This window comes from Scyliorhinus canicula, chromosome 6 (genome assembly GCF_902713615.1).
Source record: "Scyliorhinus canicula chromosome 6, sScyCan1.1, whole genome shotgun sequence".
NCBI classification, from domain to species: domain Eukaryota; kingdom Metazoa; phylum Chordata; class Chondrichthyes; order Carcharhiniformes; family Scyliorhinidae; genus Scyliorhinus; species Scyliorhinus canicula.
The window spans coordinates 152,572,367-152,592,139 of record NC_052151.1 but is presented as its reverse complement, the minus strand read 5'-3'; the positions used below and the strand labels follow the sequence as shown (position 1 = coordinate 152,592,139).

Genomic DNA, 19,773 nt, shown 5'->3' with positions numbered 1-19,773 from the left:
TTGGCTTTGTTAAGGATTGAGGTGTCAACAGCGGCGGGGGGGGGGGGGGGCAGGACAGGAGGAGGAGGGGAAGGGCAGGGGGACGGTGTGGATTCTGGTTAGTTACTGTATTGTACAATTTTGCTTAAGCTCTTACTTGTTTTGTTTGTTGTTTATATAAATGTCTTTAAAAATATTTTTTTAAAAAGGCAAAGAGGTCGGAAGGAGATCCAGAGCTCAGATCCTCAGCACCCAAAGGCACAAGTGACGTTGATTGTGGGCTAAATATTGGCCAGGACATTAGGGATAACTTCCCCACTCCTCTTCAAAATAGAGCTGTGTAGGGTCACCTGGGCCTCAGTTTAATGTCTCATCCAGAAAATGGCACCTCTGAAAGTAGAGCACTCCCTCACCACTACACTGGTATGTCAGCTTTAATTTTCTCGACTCGAATCAGGAACCTTGTGACTCAAGACTCGAGAGTCCTCACAATTAAACCATGGCAGCACTTATGGTCAGCATAATAATGATCAGAATGTTGGAGTAATTAAAAACTAAGGACATGCATCAGGCCAGAATTGGAGAAACACATATTTTGTAGGACTGGAAGAGTTTACAGAGGTAAGGATTTGAAAGAATGTGGATTTTTAAATTGAGGCATTGATCAACTGTGAGCCAAATGTGAGTACAGAGGTGACGAGTGAATGGAACTTGGCGCAAATTAGGATATGGGCAGCAGAGTTTTGGATGAAAGCAAAATACTGGGGATGCTGAAAATCTGAAATAAAAACAGAAAATGCTGGATTAACTCAGCAGGTCTGGCAGTATCTGTGGAGAGAAGAGTTTTGAGTCCAAATGATCTGAATACAGAACAGTTCTGCATAAAACTTAATATATGATAAATATCCAAAACATAGCATGATTTTAGAAATGTTATCGATACAGCGAATTTTCCATTTCTTCCAAGATTTAAAATATATTAATTCATTTACGAAATTAGATGAGAACAATGCACTAATGAAAAAAGAAATGCAATTAATCTATGCCTTTTGTATTGATGAATTAAAAAAGAAAAGCTGATCCCTACCATGTTTCTAAAAGTTGCCAGTCACCAAAATTCATGTTTAATTCTTTCTTCAGTTCATCCAGGTTGCATTGAACTAATACCCTTCCATTAATGTTTGCCTAAATTAAAAAGAAAATGCTATTTAAAACACCAGCATCAAAATTTAACTCCATTTAAGATGGAATATTGTTTTGTTTTATAGGAAAGATATAGAAGCAATAGAAAAGGTGCAATTAGAATTATTGTTTCTTAAGAGAGAATGGAGAAATTGGACTTTGCCATTAGAGCCATGGCGATTACGGGTGACTTTGAGTTTATGAAAGGTTATGAGGTAAATGGTAATATATTTTCATAGAGGTTTTTTTCATAGAATTTACAGTGCATAAGGAAGCAAGAGGCCCATCGAGTCTGCATCGGTCTTGGAAAGAGCACCCTACTTTAGCCCACACCTCCACCCTATCCCCCAGTAACACCACCTTTTTGACACTAAGGGGCAATTTAGCATGGTCAATCCACCTAACCAGCACATCTTGGACTGTGGGAGGAAACCGGAGCACCCGGAGGAAATCCACGCAGACACAGGAAAACATGCAAACTCCACACAGACAATCACCTGAGGCTGGAATTGAACCCGGGAGTTGTGAGACAGCAGTGCTACACTGTGGGTGTACATACAACATATTAGGTTGTTTCTACCAGTAACATAGTAAAAGTAATTTAATATAATTCTAAACTAATTATTTACACATAAGCTGTTGTAAGATTTGTTTAAATAATTTATGGTTTAGGAGTTCATAAATTATTTTAATGGAATTAGTTACTTAATAAAAAAGATTATCAAAGGATATGAGAAATGAGAACGAGAGTATAAAGTGGCTCATGTGAGAAAAAAGTGTTACAAATCCAATTGAGAAAATAGTTTAATTCTGGATTATTAGGACTTCAGGTGGATCTTGCAGATTAAAAGGATTATGGTTAATTCCTAGTCTGAATATTCGGCGCAGTTCTCCCTCAATATACTCCAATTTCAGTTAACATTGCAACAGGTTTTACACAAATTGTAATTTATGTAATCTAATTATATCGAGAAGAGGAAGCTTAAAGGAGCAATGAACTTTAACAAGAGTGTTATGGCATAAGGAACTATTCAGAGAACTGGAGGGACAGATTGTATGAATACTCTGGGAAAGAAGAAAATAAAAAGAGAAATTTTGAATTAAGTAGAAAGCTATGGAAGACCTGTGCAGTAATAGCCAAGAAATTCAGAAAGCAAAACAGCATAACAACAGAAGCTCTAAAAATGATAGTTGTATTCAGAATTCGCAAATATATGGTGACATAATTGAGAAACGTGAAGACATAGTGACAAAGGTGACTAAAATTATATATTTAGGTAATGTTAGATATTTCCTTATAATTTATGTAAACATCAACCCATCAGACTTCTGACCAAATCTTGTTTTTTTCCATTTCATATATCTATGACTTTTGGAATCATACTTCATTCAATATAATATATTTTAAAAATACTTTTTAGCATGATACAATTAGCCAAGTATAGTTCCCTTCAACAATTTGATCCACAGCACAGAGATCAAGAATTTGCTTGGTGACATCACAATACCAGGTTACCTGGCACATTGAAAAAGATTCACAAATAATTTCCTTGAGCTCCAATTTTCTCCCCTCCTGGCAGTGTGGACACAAGCATCAGTAACCTTACAGTTCATTTCCTGTAAAGTTATTTCTCTCTCTAGGCACTGCTGACAGGCTATTTGTTCATTGCAGTCAAATTTAATTGTTTGCTGTTGTTTTTGTAGCTTCACATTCTTCCCTTAGATGGCAATGTAAAGTAGTGGAGATGAATAACAGTCTAATGTGACAATACAGGCTAAGGGTAATAGGCAGGGGAGTGGCATTATGTGAATTGCTCTGGCAGACAGCCAACATGAATGTGATGGGATGAATGGTCTCCTTTGTTGTAACCATCCTATGGTTCAAACATCCATAGTTGTAACCATTTTTATACCAGTTGATCGGGAGTCTGTCTTATAAAGGCAAGAGAAATTTATGCAGTCTTGTTACAAAAGCTATACTTATCTTGTTGAGAGTTGAGGCGGGAACTTCAACTCCCGACAGAGCTCGAACCTTTGAGCATGTGCAGACCGAGAGCGGGCTGCACACGCGCAGTTCTGTAATTTTTACGCTCTTTGGGCCCAGTGCACCTGTGCAAGAGGAATAACAATGTGGAAACCCAGGTCAGGTGACCGGGAACAGAGCACCATAGAAGACTCATGTCTCAGGCAGGGACCGAGAGAGGTTTCAAAGGGGAGAGGGGATAGGGACAGATGCCAAAATGATCAGTCCCAGAAAGGGAACAGTCATAGGAAACTGGGACAGGAAAACATCCCAGTTCAATTAAAAAGAGAAAAGCAGAGAAAGAGACTCCAAACAGGAAAATTGCTGCAGGTTGCAGACTTTGTGAAGAGGCCTCCGGGGAAGCCCTGAAGATCCAAGACAGCAGTTGAACTCCATGCTGTGGGCTGCTGGGGCCAAGGTACCCATTTGGAGCAGTAGTGTTCTATTCAGCACAGCCGAAGATCTGAACTTGTGCTTGTGAATTGGTATTTTTGGAGTGTACACGCAAGAATCCAGGAGAAAGGATTCTTGGGAGACAAGGACTGAAACTCTGTTAGGCAGGCCACTGTTGATGGCAACCGAGTTGGAACGATGTTCGAAAAAGGGAATAGGGATAGCCCTGGGAATTACAGGCCAGTTACTTACTTCGGTGGTAGGCGAAGTAATGGAAAGGGTACTGAGGGATAGGATTTCTGAACATCTGGAAAGACACTGCTTGATTAGGGATACAGTAAGAAGTCTTACAACACCAGGTTAAAGTCCAACAGGTTTGTTTCAACACTAGCTTTCGAAGCACTGCTCCTTCCTCAGGTGAATGAAGAGAAAGGAGCAGTGCTCCGAAAGCTAGTGTTTGAAACAAACATGTTGGACTTTAACATGGTGGTGTAAGACTTCTTACTGTGCTCACCCCAGTCCAACGCCGGCATCTCCACATCATGATTAGGGATAGTCAGCACGGATTTGTGAGGGGTATGTCTTGCCTTACAAGTCTTATTGAATTCGGGTCGGGTTCTTGGCAATGTGGAGGAGCAGAGATCTTGGGGTCTATGTTCACAGATCTTTAAAAGTTGCCACTCAAGTGGATAGAGCTGTGAAGAAGGCCTATGATCTGCTAGCGTTCATTAGCAGAGGGATTGAATTTAAGAGCCGTGAGGTGATGATGCAGGCTGTACAAAACCTTGGTACGGCCACATTTGGAGTACTGTGTGGAGTTCTGGTCGCCTCATTTTAGGAAGGATGTGGAAGCTTTGCAAAAGGTGCAAAGGAGATTTACCAGGATGTTGCCTGGAATGGAGAGTAGGTCTTACGAGGAAAGGTTGAGGGTGCTAGGCCTTTTCTCATTGGAACGGAGAAGGGTGAGGGGCGACTTGATAGAGGTTTATAAGATGATCAGGGGAATAAATAGAGTAGACAGTCAGAGACTTTTTCCCCGGGTGGAACAAACCCATTACAAGGGGACAGAAATTTAAGATGAAAGATATAGGGGGGATGTCAGAGGTAGGTTTTTTACCCAGAGAGTAGTGGGGGCATGGAATGCACTGCCTGTGGAAGTAGTTGAGTCGGAAACATTAGGGACCTTCAAGCGGCTATTGGATAGGTACATGGATTACGGCAGAATGATGGAGTGTAGATTAATTTGTTCTTCAGGGCAGCACGGTAGCATCGTGGATAGCACAATTGCTTCACAGCTCCAGGGTCCCAGGTTCGATTCCGGCTTGGGTCACTGTCTGTGCGGAGTCTGCACATCCTCCCCATATGTGTGTAGGTTTCCTCCGGGTGCTCCGGTTTCCTCCCACAGTCCAAAGATGTGCAGGTTAGGTGGATTGGCCATGATAAATTGCCCTTAGTGTCCAAAACTGCCCTTAGTGTTGGGTGGGGTTACTGGGTTATGGGGATAGGGTGGAGGTCTTGAGTAGGGTGCTCTTTCCAAGAGCCGGTGCAGACTCGATGGGCCAAATGGCCTCCTTCTGCAGTATAAATTCTATGATAATCTATGATGATGTTTGGATCCCAGGTTAGACCTTTGAAGGTAAAAAACAGAATCCATCATGAGGAGGACAGAGTTTCAGTGAGATTCATTGACTCAACTTTACTGACCTCTGGGTGTGTTGCTGAGAAATATACGGACTTTGTCTTCATTGCATCTATCATTTAGTGTCGTGATCTGTTCCACCAGAGTTTGCTTGTTAATTCACCTGTACCTCTTATTAACCATGTTACATATTGTTTTATCTTTCTGACTTTATCGAGTAAAGCGTATTTTTGTTTATTCAAAACCCATAGAGTCAATGGCTTTATTTGCTTGCCTTGAAATTCAAACTTTATATATGAATGGGGTGGGAATGGAAGGATACAGACTCCGTAAGTGCAGGCGGTTTTAGTTTAGGCAGGTACTATGGTCGGCGCAGGCTTGGAGGGCCGAAGGGCCTGTTCCTGTGCTGCATTGTTCTTTGTCTACCGTGACAAAACATTATTGGGTCCCTAACCATATCTTACCAAAAACTGGGGGCCTGGCACTAGGATCATAACAAATGCCAAAATCATATGATGTGTCAGGACCACTAACACCCACTGGATGTCAACCCAAAAATCAGAGCCGAAGCTGTACTTTCCATTTGCCACTGGGAACTGCTTTGGACCCTGCACTTTTATTTTTTAAGTAAGTATGTTTATTAGAGTTTATGAAAATAATAATCAACACAAACCAGAGCAAAAGAATGTAAAAAAATCAGAAGAAAATACGAAAGTAAAAAACAAATAGTAAAACTAACCTAAACCCCCTAATAGCTGATGGTGACAAGATCCTTAAAAAAGGAATAAATGGTTGCCATTTTAAATAGAACCTCTCCACCAACTCCCTGATCGTGTATTTGACTTTCTCGAAGTGTAGGAATGATATTAAGTCATCATACCAAGCAGAGGCACTGGGCGGAGTGGGAGTCCTCCAACCAAGCAATATTCGCCTCCGGTCTATCATTTTGGCAAAGGTGACAACATCTTCCTCCACCCCAGACTGAATCACTGGTGGATCCGACACCCCAAATATGGCCACCGGCGGAACGGGTCTAAATCCACATGGAGTATCTCGGACATGGTACTAAAGAAGGAAGCCCAGAAGCATACGAGTTTGGGATAGGACCAGAACATGTGTGTGTGATTAGCCAAGCCAAGAGAATTGTGATCATACCTATCCTCAACATTTAGGAAAAACCTACTCATCCTTGCCTAGTCAAGTGTGTGGCACGGTAGCATAGTGGTTAGCACTGTCGCTTCACAGCTCAAGGTCCCAGGAAACCCACGCAGACAGTGACCCAAGCGAGAATTGAACCAGGGACCCTGGTGCTGTGAAGCAACAGTGCTAACCACTGTGTGACTGTGCCGCCAAGTCAAAGGCTCATGCCTCAATGCGATAAAGTCAGCAATAATTAGGCATTGTATAGTTCCTACCTTTCTGACAGTGGAAATATACTGAAACAGCATGGTTTGGTCAATTCCTTCCAACTGCTTAAGTCTTTCACAAATTGCATCCACATTCATTGAACTGAGTGGAGCAGTAGTACAAGCTGCTGCAATGGAATTGGCCACCTATTGGACAAGAAAACATTAAAATATGTAATTCACTAGTGGATAACTATATTGAAAATATCATCTGGAAGCACTAAAACTAGAATCTCAAATATGTTTACATGCAGTAGTCAATAGTTCTTAACTGATACTGCTCTATATTGTAAAATAAATTTCTATATGTCAAAAAAACCCAATATGAACACTGTCATCAAAACAAGAAGACTACAGGATGGCACAGATTGGACATGGACTAGCAGACTGAAGGTTTTGAAGTTACAAGTAGTCATGTTACAAAAGAGCCAAACAGCTCATTAGACAAGTCTGTTTACAGCAAGAAAATATTGAATTGCATTAATCAATTTAATTCAAATTTCTTAGCAAAACAGTTTTTACGAAACTGCAAAATTGCAAAGCTAATGCTGCAGCCAAAGCGGTTAAATACGGATGCAAAATTAAAATGCATAAACAACACTGAAAACAAAACCTGTTTCATTAGGTTTAAGCCAGTAAATGAGCTGTTTGAGGGTTGATGGATTGAGAGCATTAAAATCAAATGGGAGACTCTACAGTGCAATGGATTAGCATTATATCATTTCACTTCTGATATCCGAATTAAAATCCAATCTAGACTGATGAGCTGAAAGTTTCCTGTCTGTAAGGATCCTACAGTTCTCTCAGTTCTAATGTATTTTAACAGACTTAAGATTCCCAATGGGCATAGGTAGACACAGCAAACTGCTTGCTTTAGTTTTAACAGATCGTCTGATTCAAAGACCTCAAGGATAGCTGGAGTGGAAAATAGGGAAACTTAGATAATGCCCTCCTGAGGATGGGCAAAGTGGAAGGAAGTTTAATATCCAAAATAATTTTTCCATATCCAACCTGGAAGTTCTCAATGCTGACATTAGCAACCTGAAATGGAAAGGTATTCCAATTCCCAGGACTGACATTGTTCATTGCAATAAACAAAAAAGTCGAAAGTACATATTGGTCAACGCGAAAGTTATCAACAACAATATAATGCTCTAAAAGGATTTAAATAATGGCACATTGTTACTCTTTTCCCGTTAACTAAAGACTGAATGACTATTCAACAAAATTTCGAATAACAAAATGCTCACATTATTATAGTTCAGTGTTATGCTTCAAAGCTTTTTGTTGCGACACTTACCTGTCATCCATTTAGATGTCCAGCAATATTTGAAAGAACACTACACAGCTCTAATATTTGAGCCAGACATTCAGAAAATTCCATTTTGCAATACATACAGAAAATACTATACTCTAGTTATCAAGTTACAAGCTCACAAGCAAAAAAAGTAATCAGTACTAGCCAAACTCATTTGAATAGGTCATGCCCAAGCATATACAAGTTACAAAGTAGTAAACAAACTATTTTTTCCAGAGAGTATGCACCCTCCAATATCCTTCCATTCAACCGTTTCTCTCTTGCCATGCACTTCTGCAGCCAAATGAGTGGCTAGCTGTCAGACTTCCATCTATGTTGCTTAGGCTATTACAAGAAATGTAGTAATAGCATCCAATCAAAGCTTCCAATTTTCCACAATCTTGTAAAAAAACAATCACCCCGCCTTGTCACCCTTCCAGCCACCAGAGAATGGTTCAAAGTAGGAGACTGAGCCTGCATCCACCACATTGTGAGGTCTTAATTTTTTTAATGCAACAAATATCAAAGGTCAATAGTAACTTTTTTCAATGTTTTTAAAAACAATTAGAGATTATAGCATGGTAATCTATTTAACAAGTGTGTCTTGTTGAAATGTGCAATACAATATGAAATACTTGTTTACATGTGTCCATAATATGAATACTTTCCAAATAATTTACAAGAAATATTTTACCCTCCAGAAACTAGTAAGTTACTAGCAGGAAAAAGCACTTTTAAAATCACATAACAACGTGCAAATGGTTTGTTAATTTGATCAGCGGTTAGTAAGGCTGCGTAACACAAACTGTTAAGAATCCGAATTATTTCACTCCAGGAGCAGACTGGGTTATTTTTGTACCTGTTTTAATTTAAGCTGCATGGGAACAAGAGAGAAATACAGACAAAAAATTGTCAAGAAATCACAACAGACAGGAGATTCAGAGGATGCAAATAAAAGATAATCAGAACGTTCCTCAGTTAACCATTTCCTTTTTAATCCGTTCAAAGTGGAAGTTCTCTTTAACTGTCATCTCATTCCACAATGGTTGGTGGCACATTGCTTGCTGTTCCACAAAAACATAAGTTCAGAAGGGTATCTTTTAGGAAATCTGTCATTAATATTTATGTTTTAAAGATCATCTTTAAAAACCAAGTTCCTGTTTATATCATAAAACTAACTAGTCAAGAAATATCCGTGTTTCTAAAATCGTACAACTATATCCTCAAAACAGTTCAGAATTATTGAAGTAGTCTACGATGCATTAAGTACAAGTTTTTAACCTAATCTTTCCTCAATAAATATAAAATACATTCACGCTCATCTAATTGTAGTTTGTAGTTTTTGTAAACTATTCCAAACAAAATCTTTAGAATGTTATAATTAATTGCAGCCAAACAGACATTATCATTAACGGGTGTTATTTACAGGCTCCAAACTGAATCTAATTCTGACAACTCAGACACTTATTTAAGTTATTATTTATTTAAAAAATGGGTTCCAATTATGTCATTAGTCAATAGACTGCTTTTCTACAAAAGTTACAGCAGACTAATTTTCTTAAATTGAAACTGTCGGTTTGGATACAAAAATGTTACTGTAGTGTTTAAAGAATTTTAAGTAGTACCGTAAAAGGACAAACTAAAAATTCATAGAGTGCATTAAAAATAGTTGACTTAAGTAAACATGGTTAATGGCATCGTATGAAAATAGTGTATACACTAGTTTAATAATACAGCTCAAAGAAAAAGAGCCACTGCAACATTTTAAATTTTTCACCCGGCAATTGAAAACACAGTGGAGGCCATGTTGCCAAGTATCCATGAAACTACAATGTTTTTAAACCAGTCAACATGTGGTATATTCCTCTATGGCGTCAAAACAGACATTTAATTCATTTCTTACGAGAAGGAATATGGAATAAACATAAGGCAGGAAAAGTGCTAAATTAATTTAAAATGCTAATAAATAATATATAAATTAAAATTTGAACACTGATGATTTGCAAAAGCGTACATAGATTTGCAAAATATTTCAAGATGTTTAAATATGCATTTTAGGATCCAATGTTTACATAATTTTCCTGCAAATTTTCTCCTCACTTAGATTTTCCCAAGCAACGCAGACCGCGATACAGTTCCACAAGAATTGGGGCCTTTTGATCCCTTTGTCACATGACTACTCTTATTGTGAGAGCCTGGACTGTGATTGTTAATTGACCATAATAGCTGATCCCGTTCTTACCAAAACTATCACATGATTTCATGAATTATTAGATGTGGAAACCACGATTCATTTTCATCACCCTAGGTCAGGGCCATTATAATGAATCCTGGCATAATTGTTACTATAATCGCAATATCTTTGCACTCAGAAACATTAGGAAACTTGTACTCGTAGCTATTTAAAAACAATTAATTTAGAGTACCCAATTCAGTTTTCCCAATTAAGGGGCAATTTAGTGAGGCCAATCCACCTAATCTGCACATCTTTGGGTCGTGGGGGTGAAACCCACACAGACACGGGGAAAATGTGCAAACTCCACACACAGTGACCCGGGGCCAGGATCGAACCTGTGTCCTCAGCGCCGTAGGCAGCAGTGCTAACCACTGCATCACTGAGCTGCAGGTATTTAAATCATATATAATTTGGTCTGTTGCACCCAAAATGGAACGTAATGCTACAAACTCAACATTTCGGCCTTGCTGGCAAATTCTAATGAACTAAATTATGAATCTGTTAAGAACACGTCAAGACTGGCCCATACGAATATCACCAAATACCAGAACTTTTTTAATTAGGCAACATTTTGGAGATGCTGCCCAGTTGAAATGACACGTTTACATCTTGTACCCCATGCAAATGTATTTTAGAAAAATTAATTACTGCCTTTGCTTTTGTAGCCCCTGCAGTTCAATTAAAATTTTCCACATCATGCCTACTACAAATACATCCTGTAAAAGAATTCTGAACACATCATCGCCACACTTGACACATACTAAATCTATATATCAAAGTATTGATTGTGCAGAAGTCAGAAATGATTGAAAGCCTTCAAAAGCAGGCGCACAAAAGACAGAGGTCTACTAACTTGAAAAATAAAACCAGCTTATGAAAATAATACAGCACATCCTAGTACAAGTTTGATTGTGGCTATAACTTTTTTTAAATTGCAAGGTGCCAATTAACAATTGCAGATATTGCCTAATTTGGAATGAAGTTCCAATAAGTCCTCACATAAATTCATTCACAAGTGAAGAGATCAGCACGATGTTGCCCGCGAACAAGGTGGCAATGGGAGAAGGGAAAACAACATTGACACTCCGCAACATGGATAATTCAGAATTAAAAACACACCTATGTTTTATGCCAAGCATTAAACTCTCAATAGTAATAGTGCAGCAGAGGTTCGAACACTAATGTTAAGTTTGAAAAGAAGAGGACTTCCGGTTGCGGCAACGTGGTGAGCGATCACGTACAAGGACTCCCGTTCAGCAACACGCTTTTGGCCCTTAATCATCCGATTATCGGGGGTCATTTTTTAAAAAAAAGAGGCGACTTTGCACTTACCAGTCACTCCTCCGATTAGGAATGCATAAAGGGGATTAAACCCCCCAAGGCACAGAGATGCTGAATAGGTATTGGGCCAGGCACCAAGAGAAGAAAGAAACAGCTTTAAAATCGGGAGGCTTAAAGAGCAAGGAAATTTTAAAAATGTTTTTTTTTTTTTAATTTTCCCCACCAAAAGTCAAGAGGCACATGAAAGGAATATGCCTGAAAATAATAATAAATCGGGGGACAGCGATATGCAAGGAGCAACAGCGAAGGCGAAGGAAAAGGGCAGGAACTGCAGGTGCGCAGGCAGGCGACCCCCGAGGCAGGAAGGAGGTTCAAATGAACCGGGAAGGGGAAAAGCTGGCGGGCTGAACAGCGGAGCAGACGCAGGAACAGGATGCGGCGACCATATTTTCCGTGTCTGCGTGGGTTTTCGCCCCCACAACCCAAAGATGTGCAGGCTAGGTGGATTGGCTACGCTAAATTGCCCTTTAATTGGAAAAAATAATTGGGTACTCTAAACGTATTAAAAAAAGAATAGTGGGTCTGCCAGAGGGGATAAAGGGCAGAGACCCAACCGGCTACATCGCCCGAATGCTGGGCAAGCTAGTGGGGAGGGAGGGCTTTCCAAACCCCCCAGAAATGGACAGGGTGCACAGGTCACTCCGACCCAGGCCCAAAGCCGGGGAGCAGCCCAGACCGATTATCGTGCAGCTGCACCGGTTTCCAGCAACCGGAACAAATCGTTAGGTGGGGTCCGTCAAACAAAATCGTGCACGTGCAAAGGGGAAGAATAAGGGTGCACCAAGACATTGGGGCGGACCTGGCAAAAAAGAGGCCGAGTTCAACAGAGCAAAAGCAGCACTCTACAAAAGAGGGGTGCGATTGGGCCATAGGCGACTCCGTTGGTAACAGCCAAAACGGGAAGATCTTACCCTCCACGTTTTGGGAGGCACTGAAGATCATAGCCTATAAGGCAAGCAGAGATAGGGAAGAGAGTGACCTGGCAACAGCTGGTGGACTCCATTCTGGAAGTTGGCGGAAAATACTCCGAGGCCCCAACAGTAGAGCTGCTGGCAGAGAGGAAAAAGCTGCAAATGGACTTTAACCTGCTAGCCACCAGGAAAGCAGTATACCAACTCCACCAGACACGGGGACCTTCTAGGAACACGGAGACAAGGCTGGCTGCCTATTGACTCACCAGCTGAGAAAGCAGGCAGCCACGAGGGAAATAGCGCAGGTAAAGTTGACAGCCGAGGCAGACTGGTAACATAATCAAAGTAAGTCAATCGGGCATTTGAGACCTTCTACCGGGAGCTACACACCTCTGAGCTCCCCAAATGGGGACGCGGGGATGAAACAGTTCCGAGACAGACTGGAACTACCAGTTGTGGGGAAGACAGATGGGGGGAGCTGGAAACACCAATAGATCTTGGAGAAATCATGGAGAGCATCAGCCCAGCCAGCACCGGCAGATTGCCGGCGGGACTTCTACAAAAGACTTGCACCAGTCCTGGCCCCGTCACCTAAGGGACATGTTTGCGGACTCTCTGACAGGGGGCACTCTGCCCCCCATGCTAGAGCAGGCCACAATTTCACTGATACCCAAAAAAGATAAAGACCTGACGGAATGTGGATCATACAGACCCATTTCACTGCTGAACGTGGATGCGAAAATACTCGTAAAGGTCCTGGCCCAAAGGCTGGAGGGCCGCGTACTGGAGGTGGGTCGCAGAGACCAAAGGGCTTTGTCAAGGGTAGGCAGCTCACAACGAACATCAGGCGGTTGCTGAACGTAATAACGAACCCCACGGGGAGAGAACGCCAGAGGTGATCGTCTCCCTGGATGCAGAAAAGGTCTTTTGACAGGGTCGAATGGAACAACCTCCTCGAGGTACTGGAACTGTTTGGGCTACGTGCGGGGTGAGGCTCCTGTACAATGCTTCCAAAGGGAGTGTCCGAACTAACACCACCAGCTCTGAATACATCCAGCTACAGAGAGGAACAAGGCAGGGCTGCCCTCTGTCCCCACTCTTGCTCGCGCTAGTGATCGAACCCTTGGTGATAGCCCTGCAGAATGCGAAAAGCTGGAAGGGAATCCAGAGAGGAGACAGAGAGCACAGAGTTTCATTCTATGCAGATGACCTGCTCCCCTATGTCTCGAAGCCACAGGAGGGACTTGAATACCGGAATTCCTGAAAGAGTTTGGAACCTTTACAGACTACAAACTTAACCGTGGCAAAAGTGAGGCATTCCCAGGGCACCCAAATGGGGGAGGGGCAGAGCTGGAGGGGCTTCTGTTTAAAACAGCCCAGAACAGATTCCGTACGGCACAGAACAGATTCCGTTACCTGGGGATCCAGATAGCCAGAGACTGGACACAGATCCACAAGTGGAACCTGACCAGCCTGGTGGAGGAAGAAAAAAGGGGCCTTCAAAGGTGGGCTGACTCCCACTCTTCCTGGCGGGGAAAGTACAGACGATCAAGATGAACGTACTGACGAGGTACATACCGATCTTCATCCCCAAGGCCTTTTTCCAAAATGTAGACAGTGTGGGGGGGGGGGAAGAACCCAAGAATTTCCCAAACCGACACTGCAAAGAAGGAAAAATCAAATGGAGCTTGGTGTTACCAACCTACAATACTACCACTGGGCAGCAACGGCAGAAAGAATGAGGGGATGGGGTACAAGAACTCAGCACAGACTAGGTAGAACGGAGAATGTGGACCCAGCCGAGACAACACTTTGGGCTAACTAAAATGTCCCCCATGACCCCCTTCTGCGGCAATCACAGATTCCCCCCAGCCAGGCTAGATACCACCTTCAAAAGATGGAGGCGGGACGGTCGGGGACTTTAATGTAGGGCACAGACTGGTGACACTGGACGGACTGACGAGGAAGTGGAAACTAGCAAAAGGACAGGAACTGAGACACCTCCAAATAAAACACTTCCTCTGGTACCCCGGGGCTCTAGAAACCACACTACGAGAGGATCTGATACGCACAAGCAACAAGAAGGGGGGGGCTAAGTGAAAAATATATGGACAGTTGCTGGACTGAGCTCGAACACCACTGGACAAAACCAGACACAAAAGGGAGGGCAAACTAGGGCCAGAAGTGGATGGGGGACTCTGGAGCAAAGCACTGAGCAGAGCTAATTCCACCTCCTCCTGCGCAAGGCTAAGCCTAATGCAGCTCAAAGTGGTGCACAGAGCGTACCGGACCAGAACCCAAATGAGCAGGTTCTTCCCGGAGGTGGAGGATAAATGTGAACGGTGCCAGAGGGGCCCGGTCAACCACACCCACATGTTCTGGGCCTGTCCCAAACTTGCTGGGTTCTGGGCAGTCTTCGCCGAGGCAATGTCCAGGGTTGTGGGGGTGAGGATGAAGCCATACCCAATAGTGGTAATCTTCGGGGTATCGGAGCAGCCAGAGCTACACATGGGGATGGGGACCAATGCCCTTGCTTTCGCTTTCCTAATCGCACGCCGGAGAATCCTGCTCGCTGGCGATCGGCAGCACCACCCACAGCTGCAGACTGGCTAGCTTCACCTTTTGGAATTACTCCACCTGGAAGATTAATTACGCCATCCAAGGGTCGGAGGAAGGCGTTCCTGGATACATGGGGGGCGGTTTTTGGCCTGTTGCCACAAAACCTGTTTGAGGCCGGCAATGAGGAGTAAGTTAATAAAAACCAAGATAAATGAGGAACCAAAGGGACTGTCCAGAGGGGCGCAAAATGTATATACAGTCAATTAAATGAAAGACAAAATAAACCTCGCTGTACAATAAAGTAAATTAACGCGGGTAAGAAAATTGTGATGTGATATACAATTGTTTATAAATATGAGAAATGCCAACAAAAAACAGTTTAAAAAAGAGTTGGAAAAGAAGTGGAGAGTTAGCAGCAGCAGAGTCTGATGGAAACGAGGTGGCTGATTTAAGAGATCTGCGAACTGGATGCAGCAATGGCAACTGGGAGAAGAATGTCAGGTACCAGACAGAGGACAAAACTCAACCATGACTTCAAAACAGCAGTGTGTGGAGTGGTTCGGGGGAATGTACAGATAAACGTGTCTTTTATTGGTTATGTTTTTGGTAAGTCAGTGCAAGTAGTTAATTGGTTAATGCTCCTAATTGCAAGGAGCTTATTTTAAAAAGTTTGCTAGAGTTATATTCTCTGTATTGTACCCAAACCACATGCAAATTGGCATGGAGCCAAGCAGATTATGAAGATGGACTAAGGCTGAAGAAGTGGTGTGGGGAAAAGGGGATCCATTTCATGGATCAGGAAGCAACTATATCATTGGTGTGGGCCCTCCTTGAGCTGAGCCGGGACCAGACTCCGAGTGAAAAGGACAAACAGCGGTCACTAGACCTACAGAGAGAGAGAGAGCAAGGAAGAGGGCTCAGTTGGAAAATGCGATCTACCTGAACTATAACGAGTACGTATTAGCCAGCTGTTTCCTGGTGCTCAGAGTGCCGAGAAACCCCACGCTACTGAGCGGGACTTTGTTCCCATTCAGGTAGATTCGGACGTCAGCAGGGAACTCCCCAATGAGGCCACACTGCCCCGTTTTCTTAAAAAGGTGTCCAAATCTCTCGACTCCCCAACACAACCCCCCCCCCCCCCCCCCCCCCCCCCCCGGAAAAATGCTAGCGTGGTATCTTGGCACTGCCAGCCTAGAACCTTGGTAGTGTCCCTGCCAGTGCCACCTGGGCACCTTTGCAGTGCAGGTTGGCACCCAGGTGGCACTGCCAAGGTGCCAGACTGGCATTGCCATGGTGCCCAGGTGGCACCAGCTATGCCAGGATACCACCTCTGCCCAGAAGGCAAGCAGCACTGGGGGCCTCTGATCCCCTGGGAGGTCCCCACATGGTCCTTGTTTGTGGAGATCAGCCATTACAGTCATGGCTGCAAAATAGCCAGGGTTGGAAGCCGAATATGGCAGGTTATTAAGGTCTACAGGAAAGAGTACAGCCATTGGTGAATAAGATAAAATTACTTCAATGATAAGACAGGATATAATGCAAGGCAAGCAGGCAGTGGAGCCTTTATGGGTAGAATTAAGAAAGTGAAAGGCATTTAAAACTACATTTGGAGTTGTCTTTCGGGCTCAGCAGCAGCTATGAAGTGGCAGAAGTGCACAGAAGACTAGCTGACAGGCAGGAGACGAGAGTCAGGATAAATGGATCTTTTTCTGGATGGCAAGATGTAGATGGCAAGAAAGTAAGGGCTGTAACTAGTCGGGTGCTACAGGGTTCGGTCCTTGGGCCCCAGCTTTTTACAATCTATATTAACGACTTGGACCCAGGGATAGAAGGTTCTATTACCAAACTAGCAGATGACACAAAGCAGCTGGGACAGTAAGTTGCAATGAGGAAATAAGAACTTTACAAATAATAGATAAACATAGTGGGCCAAAATGTGGCAGATGGAGTTTAACGTGGTTAAGTGGCAGGTCATGCAGTTGGCCAAAAAAAATTGGAAGGCATCTTATCTAAATGGGGAGAGACTTTGGGGTGCTCTGGTGCAGAGGGATCTGGGTATTCTCATGCATTAGTCACAGAAAACGAGTATACAGGTGCAGCAGATAATAAGGAGAGCAAATGGAATGTTGGCATTTATAGCAAAGGAATTGAGTATAAAGGTAAGGAAGTGTTGTTGCAACTAAACAAGGCATTGGTAAGACTGCACCTGGAGTATTGTACATCATTTTGGTCCCCTTATTTGAGTAAAGATGGAGTGGCATTGGAGGCAGTTCAGAGGAGGTTCACTAGATTGATTTCAGAGATGAGGGGGTTTAGAAGAATGAGGGGGAGATCAAATAGGGTTATATAGGATGCTAAACGGTATGGATAAAAGTAGATGCTTCCTTGATAGAGGGCTGGTTTAGCTCAGTGGGCTAGACTGCTGGTTTGTGATGCAGAACAAGGCCAGCAGCGCGGGTTCAATTCCCGTACCAACTGAGGATTCCGAATTCTCCCTCTGTGTACCCGAACAGGTGCCGGAATGTGGCGACTAGAGGCTTTTCACAGTAACGTCATTGCAGTGTTAATGTAAGCCTACTTGTGACAATAAAAGATTATTCTTGTGGGGCATCCTAAACAGAGCGGTCATAATCTTAGAATAAGAGGTAGCAAATTTAAAACAGATTTGAAGAGAAACTACTTCTCCCACGGTTGTGAATCTGTGGAACTCGCTACCTCAGAGTGTGGTGGATGCAAGGACAGAGTACATTTAAGGAGGAGTTAGACAGGTTTTTAATTGGTAATGGGTTGAAGTGTTATGGAGAACGGGCAGGATAGTGGAGTTGAGGCCATGATGGGATCAGCCATGATCAAATTGAACGTGTTTAGGCTCGGGAGGCTAAATTGCCTACTCCTGCTCCTAGGTTATGCGTTCTAGGGAGGAGATGCTCCGCCTGGTTTTGCAATCCAGCTCTTGGTCTGTAGCAGATGAGGGACATATCAGCCGTGGTAGAATGGTGGAGCAGGCTCGATGGACCGAATGGCCTAATCCTGCTCCTATATTTTATGAATTCATTAGAATATAGTAATGCAGAGATTAGACAACCATGTTACAATGGCAGAGTGGTTTTAACGGGAGAATTTTAATGTCGATTGAGATAAGTAGATAAGTTCATGGTAGAACAGTAGGGATTTTTTGTGAAGCTTTAGGACAGTTCTCTAAAACAGTATGTCCTAAAACAGCAATGGGACAGGCTATACTAGATTTAGTGATGATTAATGAGTCAAATTTAGCTATCAGCCTTACAGTGCAATAACACATATCTAATAACAATTATAACACAATTCATTTTGATGTTGTGTTTGAAGGCCCCTGGTATTGTGGATTATTGTGGAGGAGTTGTTGTTTATCCTTACTGATTGTGGTCTTTGGGTCAGAAGTCAAGGATCCAGTTGCAGAGTGATGAGCTGAATCCTAGGTTTTGGAAATTGGATGAGGTTGACTGGGATTATGGCGTTAAAGGTGGAGCTATAGTCAATGAACAGGAGTCTGATGTAGATATTCTTGATGTCGAGATGCTCCAGGGATGAGTGCAGGGCCAGGGAGATAGCATCTGCTGTGGACCGGTTGTGGCATTAGGCAAATTGCAATGGATTAAGGTAATCTGGAAGGTTGGAGATGATGTGTCTCATGACTAACCGCTCAAAGCACTTCATAATAATAGATGTCAGGGTCACTGGGTGATGGTCATTGAGGCACATTGCCTGGTACTTCCTTGGCACCAATTTGATAGTGGTCTTCTTGAAACAAGTGGGAACTTTGGAACGGAGTAGGGAGAGGATGAAGATGTCTGCGAACACACCCACTAGCTGGTCCGCGCAGAATCTGCGTGTACACCCGGAGACTTTGTCAGGAACCATTGCTTTCTGTGGATTCACTTTTGAGAAGGCCAATCTAACCTCTGAGGCTGTGACGGTAGGCATGGATGTGTCCGGGGCTGTTGGGGCAGGTGAATTGGTTTGTTGGCTTCCTGCTCAAAATGAGCATAGAATGCATTGAACACATCAGGGAGAGGTGCTCTGTTGCCAGAGATTTTACTCAGCTTTGCTTTGTAGCCCATCATATTGTGTAAGCCTTTCCACAATCAACGAGAGCTTGTGTCATTAGTCTGGGATTCTTCGCTTAGTTTGGTATTATCTCTTGGCATCCTTGATGCCCTTGCAGAGGTCGTACCTAGATTTCTTGTATATAGAATTTACAGTGCAGAAGGAGGGCATTCGGCCCATTGGATCTACACAGGCCCTGGGAAAGAGCACCCTACTTAAGCCCATGTCTCACCCTATCCCTGTAACCCAATCTAACCTTTTGGGTACTCGAGGGGCAATTTAGCACGGTCAATTCACCTAACCAGCACATCTTTGGACTGTGGGAGGAAACCGGTGCACCCGGAAGAAACCCACGCAGACATGGGGAGAAAATGCAAACTCCACACAGTCAGTCACCAGAGGCAGGAATTGAACCCGGGTCCCTGGAGCTGTGGAGCAGCAGTGCTAACCATTGTGCCACTGTGCAGCCTCTATAGGTCAGGGTCACCCGCCTTGGACACTTCAGACCTGGACTTCAGCAGGATTATAGACTGGGTGACTCAAATTAATCACAGTACAATAGAGGAGGAATTTCTGGAATGTATACGGGATGGTTTTCTGGACCAATACGTTGTGGAACCAAGTGAACAGGCCATTTTGGACTGACTTACATAGAATTTACAGTGCAGGAGGCCATTCGGCCCATCGAGACTGCACCGGCTCTTGGAAAGAGCACCCTAAC

General features: G+C 43.1%; 1 protein-coding gene across 1 annotated transcript in view; it reads right to left on the bottom strand.

The window, feature by feature from the left end:
* kidins220b (kinase D-interacting substrate 220b) overlaps nt 1-19,773 on the bottom strand; it is a 241,804-nt gene that overhangs the window by 10,385 nt on the left and 211,646 nt on the right. The window contains 3 exon segments of the mRNA XM_038800309.1: nt 1,067-1,080; nt 1,083-1,164; nt 6,632-6,769. Of these exon segments, the coding sequence (XP_038656237.1) occupies nt 1,067-1,080; nt 1,083-1,164; nt 6,632-6,769 (234 nt within the window).